This window comes from Ptychodera flava, chromosome 14 (assembly GCF_041260155.1).
Source record: "Ptychodera flava strain L36383 chromosome 14, AS_Pfla_20210202, whole genome shotgun sequence".
Lineage (NCBI taxonomy): Eukaryota > Metazoa > Hemichordata > Enteropneusta > Ptychoderidae > Ptychodera > Ptychodera flava.
This window is the reverse complement of record NC_091941.1, coordinates 5,520,011-5,532,201: the sequence shown is the minus strand read 5'-3', so window position 1 is coordinate 5,532,201 and position 12,191 is coordinate 5,520,011. Positions and strand designations below refer to the sequence as shown.

The window sequence follows — 12,191 nt, the reverse complement described above, 5'->3', positions numbered from 1 at the left end:
ATGGATATGTGTTCAGGTATGACAACAATAAACTTGTAACAAAGGAGTACAAAACATAAAACATAGACACTGAGTAAAATAATGCTGATTTTTATAAGATACTGTAAAGAGCACAACAAAATCAAATTAAAGCCCTGCAGCATAAACAAATAGATGCATCTATACCACTTTATCCAATTTCTTCAAGCTATTTTACACATCTTTAGAGTGATATGGCTTATATGCAGCTGTAGAAATCACTCTCTGTATGATGACAAAAATGTACTTGAAAATAGAATATTATCAAACACCTAAATTTTCATTGCGTGATTCAGTGAAGTTACAAATCTGACATTTTTGCAGTTATTTTTCTCTACAAGTTACCCCAGCCCTCATTATGCATTGCCAACATCAGGTTTAACCCTTTCACCAACATGGTTTGGCCCAAATCCATTGTTTTCTATGGTAAAGTTGGACCTGTATACAGGAAACTAGGGGTGAACAGGTTAACTCTTTGAGATTCCAAATATCTGTTCCTGAGGCACATTCTATCTTAAAGATAGAATGTGCCTCAGGAACAGATATTTGGAATCTCAAAGAGTTACAATTCTGTCCTGATCTATCACTTATGGGGGTTTATTTTAAAGCTCTTGGAGTAAGAATAATTTTCCATGTCTTATTGAAAAAAATGCATAGAATAATAAAACGGTATAACTATCATGCAAATTGAAAGAACCAATATGTATAAACATATTCAATAAACACAGTCTTACACATTTTATCATTTTAATTGTGTCTAAATAAAGTGTCTAGGTTTGAAACAGGTAGGGATCTAATTTTTTTGAGAATGCTATGATATGAATGGCACACTCTCAGGCATAGAGTGGATGAGTAAATACATCGCTAAAAATGATACAATTATAAAATGAAAAGTTACAAATGTAAATAATCTTAAATTTTCACAGCACTGTATATGTATGAATTGTTACAAAGTTTGCAAACTGAAAAGTTGTACGAAGAGGACAGAAGAATTTGTCGGACGGTTAAAGTTGGCAGGAAATGTCAGCTAAAACACAACTCTAATCAGAATACAACACAGTAGGCACAAATACAATCTATGGACAGAAGTATTATACAGATGAAAAAAATTCAGATAAATGACTAACTTGACTGAATACATTGCAGCCATCAGCTCTTTTTAATATATAACCACAAGATTTTGATCTTTTAATATATGACAAGTACTTTAAATGAGAAATGCAAATTGGTATCAAACATGTCAACACTGCTTTCCTTAAAACTAAGCTGATGAATGTTAAAGGATTCCATAGTTCTAATGTGGTTGCCCTTGGTATATAAAGGCCATGGGGTATGGTGGAGGGGTATGGGTGAGGTGGAAGGGTATGGGATGTGATGGGGTGTGAGTGAGGTGGATGGGTGTGGGATGTGGGTGAGGTGGATGGGTGTGGGTGAGGTGGAGGGTTATGGTGTGAGGTGGAAGGGTATGGGGTGAGTGGAAAGGTGGGGACGGCTTATATGTTCAGTACCAGGCTTCTAAGACTGTTTACCTGGTATATGTATGCCTAGCCCTCAGTAAAAAGACTTGTGGCATCTTGACTCGATTATTCACTAGATTGGAATACTGAGAACATCTCTCAAATGCTCAGCACACACAAAAGTAAACTGATATGCCTATGGTGATGATAAATTTGATTTTCCAAAGTGGGAAAAGTTTAGAGGAGAAGGGAAAAGAAGTAATCTGGTGAAATTGTAAAGATTAAGGTGGTTGGAAAGGCTAGAGCGTCAGTTATAAACTTCAACAAAACTATTAAAATATACAAGTAGTCAACATTCTCTGTGGAATAAAAAAAACTAGACATTTGGGCACAAAGGCATTGCAGAGTTACAGCCTGTTGAAACTTCTGAAAAACTGACCAAATAGAAGAAGTTGGGGAGTCCTTAGTGTATTAACTATGGTAGAGGTCCCCTAGCTTTTAATAAAATGTTTAAAAAGGGAAAGTCATTATTTGCTGTTTTTCAGAAAAGTTTGACAAGGCGGTGCTTGCATTCAGAGTGAGTGACTGCTATTGTAAATGCATTTTTAGATTATTTGAGTGTCAAAGAGGTGTCAAAAGTGAGATTTACCAAAAGACTGCTCTGTGACTTCAAAAGAGGGGTGCAAATATGGCTTTTTTCAACATTTTTGACAGAATAACAGTTTCCCTACATAATTATATACCAATTTAATCCAACTTTGAAATGAGATATGGACATGGAATTTTTACAGCCTATTAACAAGGTTACAGATAAGATATGTATTCCTGTATTTGAAGTACTTTTTGAAAAATCATATTTTGAAATTTGAAAGAATTTTTAATAATTTTTTGATATCTAAACCCAAGTAAAATCATAAAAACAAATTGTATTTACAAATCCTGCCATACAAATCTTACAATTAATAGTGTCAACATATTTATAACTAATTTGGTAATATTAATACTATCCAATTATTATTAAATTCAAGTATGTACAAAATATGAAAAATTACATTTTAATATTTACTGGTGTCATATTTCAAAATCATGGCTGCAAATATACAATTTTTATATTCTTTGGAGAAAGTATTAACTAAGAGGAGTTATCCTGAAAATTTGAACTAAATATCTTGATTCTAACACTTGAAACTTGACATTAACTCTAAGAAAAGAATTGGTTCAAAAATAGCCTTTCCAGCCACCTTAAGAGATAGAAGACAGAGAAAGGACTGTGGAGGCTAGAAATCCTTCAAAGTCTCTCAGTGTGTATCATGGAAGGATGATCAAGGCAGTACAAATCACAGGTGTGAACAAAGTCCTTTTGAGATAAAAGTAGAGCAGAATTAATGTCAAATCTCTGTGATCCAGTATTGCGATGAAAAGAGATTGCATCTAAAAGAAAATAAAACATTTGTATGGATATAGACACACTCTCTGAGATTTCAACAATTCTATTTTAACGTTACTGCTGTACTATAATGACACAACCATAAGTGAATTGGAGTGATCTGTTGAAATATCTCACCAAATTTCCAACTGATATTACTCTGTTTATATAAAGTCATGTCCTAAAATCTCTTCCCATATATTGAGTTTCTTAATGGAACTGCAGTTTAGCAAACCTACATTTTAAGGACTACTTAACCTATATGTTAAAATTACTAGGATAACTTCAGAGTGTGTTCAGAATAATAATCATGGCCATAGTCTACCATTGCATGACAAACACGGTCCACATCATTCTAGTATCAGTATAGACAAATATCAATGTCAAAGTGATATTTTGGGTGGTGCATGGCTCAATCATTTGGCAGGAAAGTATCAATGCTTTGAAGGGCTGGATTCTCATTTCATAACCACCACATTCCTGTCACAAAGTGATGTCTGTCATTCACTTCATTGAAAATATATCACAGTCTCTTTGTAAAAGCACTTAAATTATAGTGTGCTAAGAAAGTTTAAAAAAAACAAAAAAACAAAAAAAAAAACCCCAAAAAACACAAAAACTGATGGAAAGGGGAATGGACCAAAGTAGACAACTATAAAAGCAAGGATTTTCAAACCTAGATTGTTCTACAAATGCCTTGTGATTGCTGGGTGAATATAAAATGGAAAAACAACTGCACTTAGAAGCTGTCAGCTGAGAATAGAAGTTGCCAGGAATCTGTGAATATTATGCACAGCATGTGGCCCATTCGATGAAGACATAAATCACAAACTTGAAATTGAAAACAGCTGACAAGAGACACTTGTAGCAAAATAAGGGTAAATTTTTGATAAATGGGCTTATTACACAAGTGAGTTAAAATTGACCTTCAATATTCCCATTGTTTCTTTATCAAAGAACAGCTGAAAAAAGACCAAATGATTAAATAGATATATTTTTCATATTGGCATTTCTAAATTTCATCATTTGCCCTTGGACTTTTCACACATATAAAGGAAGCATGTTTTATTTTGTGATAAAAGATGACCTTGTCTTCATATGCTGACGGAATTCATTTTCCATCAATTGGAGACAGGGTTCGATGAGATTATTTGACGAAAGACCTAAAACATATGGGAGGAAAAGTATTCTTCTCAGAGTTCAACAAGCGTGTTATTTCTTGCTTGAAAAAAGACAATGACCAAAATTTCCTTAATCATCAAAATTACATCTTCATCATATGTATTAAATTTTTAGCTGTTTTCTCATTCCCATTCTCTAAAAACCTTCGTTTTTTCAGCCATTAAATTCAGGTTTAAAATTTACCCTGGATCTAACTTTGGGACAACGTGAATGTAATGAGTGCAATCTTCAGGAGAACAGGCAGAAAGTGCCAGCACTGATGACAACCAGGTTATTGTACGCATACCATTGTAATTAAAATGTCATCTTTCCATTTTATTTGGAATATTGATTTCCATTCCACATGGGAGTAATAGCTACAGCAATTATTGTAATTGGCCAAATTTCTTCATATGTACATTTATCAAGCACATTTAATGATAATTACCAGCCATTGAGTATAAGCACGTTCAAGAAAAACTATACCTGTCTGTAATCTTTCATGATTATATCAATGATTTTTTAGAAACCAGCCACTTGGAAATCCGTTTTTTCATTGCCTGATATCAAACAGAGATATGTTATAGGTGCCTGTGGCATACTGCACAGGAAATTTCCTTCACATGAGATGTATGATATTAGAAAAAGATAATTCTCTGATCAGATTGATAAAAGTATGGGGTTAATGACCTTTGAGGGATTGAAAAGTTCAATGACGTCTCAGTATATCTGAACTTGAAAGGCTGTGTAGCATGTTCTCTATACAAATAATTTCTTTGTCTAATTGCACGATACAATATACATGATACAGAAACATGTGTAGACAGCAATCTTGTGAGAAAATCCACAACGGACAAAATTAAGCAACACTTCAAAAACATAGTTATGGGCATAAGTTGCAATACTGAAATTTTTGTAGGATGTTATGGATAATAATTTTGGGTTTAAAGGATGAGAAATTGCCATCACAAAAAAACATTAGTGGACAATTTGTATATCATTTATCTTTGAATTAAGCTCTGGGCCATTTGTTAAAATTTTGACGGTAAATTTTAGAGGGTTCAAGTCACAGGGTCTTTGCTGCCGACTCACACGATATGAAAACGATATATTAAGTTTGAAAACCTGCATCGTACCTTGAACTCCCTAATGGGATAGCTGATTGCGTACCACTAAAGTCAACGTACCATATTTATGACTTTCAGGTCTGTATCTGTATTTTACCTCATCAAACCTGCAACAAAATCTGTCAGCTTGATGGATATTGTAATGTGAAATTACAAAATTGAGCTGTAAAACAGCCTGAGTTTTGTCAGGGGTGGCACCTGAATCATTACTGAAAGTTCCCCTGTACTTCATTTATCATTGATACAGAGTATGGAAAATAGATTTGGGGGGTTTAAAGCAATCCTCGGTTTATACTGTTATCTTTCAAAAATTCACCACCGACTCATTTGTAATCTAGAGTGAACACCCTTGGGAAGCATTATTAGTATTTAGAAGTAGCTGTGTGCAGGTATTGAAATTCGAAATGAGGATAAAAGCTTTCCAGTTAAATGGTTTTTGGCTCTCCTGTGTTGAAATGAGTTGAGTTAGACTGAAATAGAAGTTTTACTCATCTATCTGACTGTCTTGGGATGAACAAATGGGATTTTCTTTTTGTTGCTGTACGGTCAGAATGCTGTGATGCACACCTGCTGGTGTCAACTTTGATTTGCTTTTCATGTGATTCCAATTTGACAATAAAGGTGTGAGAGTGTAAATCTGATAGAATCTTGACCTACATTATTTGAGATGAGTGGAAATCTGTGTACATCTGATTTCCAACATAAATTGGCAAGGACATCAGAGTGTGTGAATCAGGAGAAACTAAACACTAGGTTTAACATTGTTGTCAACGTGGTGCTAACTTTGTTTGAGATGCGATTATGTTGTCCAACTATATTTGAAAACCTTTGTAAGATGTGATCAGTTCAGGTCCATTAAAATTTGACAGCAAATGTTTTGCTTTGAATGAAGTTTTCACATTTCAGAAGAACAGACCCTGCAAAATTTACTTCTAAAGTCAACCAAGGTTTTTGTTTGTACTAGGTTCCAAATCTCTAACGTTCAATGATGAACAGCCTACCACAAAGTTGACGTATTAATTTATTCAGGCAGAAATAAAAGTTAATTTGAAATTCTAAAGTTCTCACTTGAATTTAGAGATATTGGCCACTATCTAATGACTTTTAAGAAAACAACACAGTGCAATGATCAGAATTTGAAATCATCTTTGCACCATGGAATAGTGGAGTATTGTAACATGATAACACACTGTGATTTTCCTAAAACAGCATGAAAAAAACGGTAATAGTCTGTTGAAAATCTTTATGCAATAATAATTTCTGAATAGTCCCAGGAAACTGAAGATATTAGCAGATTATTGAAAAGTTATTTCAACATTACCACGTGATAGGTATGCCAAACTATAGTGTTTATGTACATCAATATCATTTTGTTTGCTTTAATTTAGTTTGGATTATGATAAAAATTCTGAACAGTTATATCTAAAAATCTCTGCAGCGCTATTCCAAGTGCAAGGAATAAACGCCTGGTATTGTTTAAGTTATGCTTCTGAGAAAAGACAGTAACTGTTTCTGTTCAGTTTTAGTACTGATTAAAATTGTAAGTGTCAATATCTGGGAAAATGTATTGCCAGGTTTTATTGTGTTACAATTACAAAAGCCCCTAGGAGAAGTATAATATTTTGTTTATCGGATAATAAGACCAATTACTATGTCAAATTCCTGTGGAAAAATATAAATAATGTAGCTAGATATTATAAACTTCCACAAAGGTTAATGGATGGAAAGGGAGCTGAGATTGGAGGGTTGTGTAAAGATGGTGAAGTAGAACAGATACTGACACAAACTTGAAGAACTCAGACACCTGGCTTGTAGAAAAAAAACAAATCAGTATTTTACAGACATATTACACAAACATTACCCTTCATTTGACATTGGTGATTTCAACTTTGCATGTACCATCAGGAAAAAATCTTACAGCTACAGTAGAGAGCCTGAGGCAGAGTGAACCAATTACTTTAAAAAGTTGCAAAACATTGGCTATTAAACTGGGTGTCTTTAATGGCTATAAAAGCCCGCCTGTCATGAAGTACAGTGTTCTATTTCTGCTAATGATTTCAATTATTAGAGTTATTGCTTGGTTGGAAATAGTGTGCAGCAATTCAAGTTGTACATGGGATCAGAGTGTGCTTAATGTACAGTGCAGCAGTAAAAATGGCATTGATGTAGTGTGCCTGAAATGATGATCAACTGTGGGCAGTATAACTCTACATCATTTTTTTTAACAGAATCAATCTACCTGGAATTTATAGCATTCTTAATGTTCAATTGAAAGCCTGAGTACTGCAGATGAGAGCTCCAGCTTGTCAAATTAAGAAGGTCTGACAGTTCTGTGGGCTGGTTGTGAACATTAAGCTGTAAATTTATTCCCATCTCAGCTTCCTAGCTTTCCAAGGCCTCAGAGAAATATCATCTGTCACAACAAAACCCATTTCTTGCTTAATCTTTTGTTTGAAGTTTCAATTTTGTACCTTGAAGCAGCGCTGGAAAGAAACACAGTCCTGAGAGAAAGCAACCCAGGGAAACGATAATAAAGAACCAAAAGAGGTCAATGAACCCTGTCAATTACTGCGTGATTGCGAAAGCGAAATAGACAATAAAATCAATTTCGCCAGTCTGAATTCATCATATCTTATTGAGTTTCTCAGCACAAGTGTGATCAATAATTTTCATCGGTCCCTTGAAAAGGAATTTTTTTTTCAAGTCTACTGAACTGAGATAATTTTTCTCCGCAGTCTACTCCATTCTTTAAGTCCAATAGATCGATAAGCAGCGAGGGTTCATTTGTACTCCACGTGTCATTATGGATTCACAGGCATCTGGTTTACTTGACTCACACATCATCTGGCATTAATTCAAGTACTATGCAAGCTCTCCATTACTGAAATCATAGCACGGAATACTGATGTATGTAGCACATGATTCCATGGTGTAGAAAATATTATAGAACAAGCTTTTTTTTCAGGGTCCTAAAGAGGTTTCCATGGCATCAACATCTGAATCTACTGTTGTATCTAATTTTAAAAATCTACTCATGTTTGCTTATACATACACACTCTCAGCTGGCTCTGAACTATTCATGGTAAATTCTTGCAGCATCAAAGTTAATGCACAATATGGATATTTTACAGACAAACATAATGTTCCTCAGATCCAATCCATTAGGAACAGAATGTATCGGCATCTCTTCTTCATCCAACTTAGAGCATTTGGCGGTATCTGTCACAGTGAAATCCAGGCAACTGACTGACCAATGACTAGCTTGAACAAACCAGACTAGGTCAACAAACTCTGAGTTATTGGTCCCATGCACTCAGCTTTTCTGTTTGGTTTTAAACTGATGGAGACAGAATACGTTGTGTTTTCAAAGAGTCGGCACACCATGCAGAGAACAACACAGAATGGAATACAAAGACGATGGTATGAAGAGAATATGATGATGGCAATGATTTGTAAATGAAGTAGACGATACAACACTTGGTTGATGAAAGGCAGTCGGTAGACACAGATACACACGGACATGGCTGCAGTTTCACACTGTTTGTTGTGCATACGCAAAATGTTGAAGTGCAGTGCATCATCACTCAAGTTTGATTCTTGCCGTCTTCAAACTGACTTACTTTGACTTCCAAAAGTCGTATCCTCTCCTCTTGTTCACTGACCAGCTTGAGAAGCTGTAAAATATGTTTAATAAAAATATCTGAGACAGTGAAATGACAGCTCTACTTGCTTTCATTCTATTAATGATATTTTGCACTTACACCTTTTACACAGCACTTTATACATTCTAATTTAATACTTATCCAATGTACTTGTTTGAAAACATTCACTAATGAAAAACACACGATGAGACTGCTCAGTTTTCTCCCACAATGCACTGGAATCTACCCCACAATGCACTATTCTGAAGACACGTGTTGAAGGTCATGCCTGAACAGAAAACTCTACATTTCATGTTGTTGTAAACTCATAAGTGAACGGAATTTGAAAAGCCTGAGTGAGATACCCACACAAAACATTAATTTTATCAATAAGCATTTTTTATTAGAAAGTGATGACATTCATTGATGGCAGATTTTTGCCTCATTGTGTATTGAGTACTTAATAAAGATGCATGGCTGATAGAAAAGTTAGTGTAGATTGAGTCATTTTTCTCAAATCCCTTGGGACTTTTGCTCTGGCATTTGAATATATAACTAAAATTGCCGCTAAAAGCAGCCTGCAGGCAGTTTCAATTTCTGCAGCTTTATGACAGGAATAGCCCACATCCTTTTCTGGACAGAGTTTTCAACTTGAAAGTGCCTAATTAGAGATTCTCAATTTTTTGTTACAAAGTGCCCCTAGTCAGATTAATCTGAGTGTAAGAACGGTCGCTCCAAGTATGCATTCATAACCATGGCAATGACCTTTCACCCCATTAATATAACCTCTGGCTTTAACATTCAACTAATCAAAACTTTGCAACAGTTCTCCCAGGAGAAATCTCACAATGAAAGCTATGCAACTTCATTCCAACTTTTTTTGACATATCTTTTAGGCAATTTCCCCCTACCTTTGTTAAATTTCACTAGGATAATGTTCATAAGAATTTCTAGAGTTGTAAAAAATATTGTGCCATTTTGTTCAATTGTTTCAGTCTTGTCCTGTTGACACTTTTCTCACCAGTTTTCTTTATTTTGATATAATTCTACAGGGCAGTACACATTGTCATATGGTGTGTGCTATCCTGTGTCCAAGAACAGATTGAAGTCAGCACAAGCTGACGTTTGAGTGAAGAAACACTGGGATAAAAATCAATGTGTTCAGGCCAAAGTTTGGCCACAGTTTTTAGTATCAATAGATTAACTAGACAGCGAAGAAAGTCATCCTTAACAGACAAAAGGAAAAATGTATACAAAAAAAACTAAATCTCATCTTTGGGTTGACATTCGCTAACTGAACAAAATGAATAATGAAAAGAAAGTGGATTACACACTGCTCACCCTTTCATTCTCTGACTTGTACTGGGTGACCTTGGCTCGTAAGAAGTCAAGTTCATGGTGAGTGATTTCCTTGATTGACTCAATTGATGAACTTGTATCTTTCAGACTTCCAAGGTCTAATGGAGGAACCACAGGCATTCCGTGAGCACTCATGCCAAATCCTACACTTCCGTTACTTCCATGGCTTGCATCAAGTCCTGGAGGTACATGTTCGTAGTGCGTCTCCATTGGAATGAACTCAGCGTCATCCAACTCCTGCATGGGTGAAAAAAAGAAAGAGGCTAGTTGCTATGACAACATAGCAGGGACTTCTCTCATCTATTTCTTTTCAGACACTGGACTAAGATGCAGTTTATGTGTACACAGCATGGCAAATTCAATGATGATGATTGTATGCAAAACTAACTGGTTGATGAAGGCAATCAGCTTATGCCATTAATTAATCTTTTTCCAAGAAAATTCACTCAAAATCAGCATAAACATTATGAAATTTTATGAAAGCAATGCTAAACCACTATCAGGATCAAATCATGTTAGTGGCCATCACTACATTCATGTTTGTCCCTGCAGGACAAGTCAGTAAAATTTTTTGTACATTTCTTCTGAGGTCTTCCAATGATCAAGTAAGTTAAAAATCTGTTATCTGGGACATGTTATGCACATCAGGTTTCCATCAGCCTGACCTAATAGGGATAGATAAATGAGGTATAATACGGCTAAACACATTACCATTATCTCATGAATACATTGAGACTTTAATTAACATTCTTGCTTACAATTTGTGCAAAGATCTGATTTTCAGGTATGGGGTTGGTATAATTGCTGCTCTTGAAATTTATCAAGGTATATTCATAACAGCATACATGCACCACAGAAAGATAACACTGGCAAAACAGATGCAAAGAAACCAGGACAATTGATGCTGAGTGTACAACATTACTCTAATCCTACAGGGTGTGGAGATATTATAGTTGAGGTTTTCAAAAACAAGTTGTCAAAATCATAAAATAAAAAGCAGCGTTGAAATATTGCTGGGCAAGTAAACACACGAGTTGTAACCCATGACCTCACTGATGACATACAGTCAGTTTTCAGGCAGCAAAGCTCAAAGCAAAAAATGACTGAAGAGCAATGAATAAAAAATAATGACTGCATTTATGAGAGAAGAAGTCCTTTTATGCTGATACTTGCAAAACATGAGGTGAAAAATATCAAACGTATCATGGCAAATACGGAAGTCAAGTTGAATACATGCACTTTTATGGAGAATGATGCGTGACAAAATTGATCTCAAATGGTACAGTACAGGATGAGTCATCGGTTTGATGGCAAGTGGGTTCGTAATCACTTTGATTTTGCCGTGGTCATGTTTACTAAAAATATCTATACCATCTTAAAAGCATTGATAATAATAGTGTTGATGGCGTAAAATCATTGACCGTGAGAAGGTGGGAAAGTACTCTATGCTTTCAAGCATTTTTTTATTGCAGTTATAAAAGCTTCTTGAAGTTCATTTGAGAGAGTGTCTAACCAGTGATAAAAGAAAATGATTTGATATTTGCAGGTTATTTCAACAAGAAATGGGTGGAAATACCAAAAATACTGTAAAATAGCTAAATATTTGTTCAATATAAAGGTCAATGTAATTTTTTGGAAAACTTTGATCATGATCAAACCATGTAGTGTGCTGTGTACACTCCAGTGCTTGGTATCAAAATCTGTATTGGGAATATAGGCGACATTCATTTATCAAGTCTTAAGGTTTGACACATACAGCTTTGAGCCAGGCTGGTACAGTGCTGTTCTCTGCTCCATCATCAGCATTACGGGCACCATCAACTGCTTCACTTTCAACATCGTCATCTTTCCCAGTTCTCTCTTTTCTGTCACTGGCCACATTTTCCTCTTCATCAGCTTCATTGACAAAAACAGGATTGCTTTCTGTGCGTGACACCAGAGGCTTTGTGACTGAGATGTAAAAAAGAAATGAATGAACGATGTCAGTGTCAGTATCATGAAA

At 35.2% G+C, this 12,191-nt stretch overlaps 1 protein-coding gene across 1 annotated transcript in view; it reads right to left on the bottom strand.

Moving 5' to 3' along the window:
• LOC139149061 (serine/threonine-protein kinase Nek9-like) overlaps positions 1–12,191 on the bottom strand; it is a 110,629-nt gene that overhangs the window by 52,142 nt on the left and 46,296 nt on the right. Inside the window, exons 19-21 of the mRNA XM_070720584.1 lie at positions 11,946–12,139; positions 10,172–10,426; positions 8,810–8,863 (exon numbers count right to left, since the gene is read on the bottom strand). Coding sequence (XP_070576685.1) covers positions 8,810–8,863; positions 10,172–10,426; positions 11,946–12,139 — 503 coding nt within the window. The remainder of the gene's footprint in view (positions 1–8,809; positions 8,864–10,171; positions 10,427–11,945; positions 12,140–12,191) is intronic.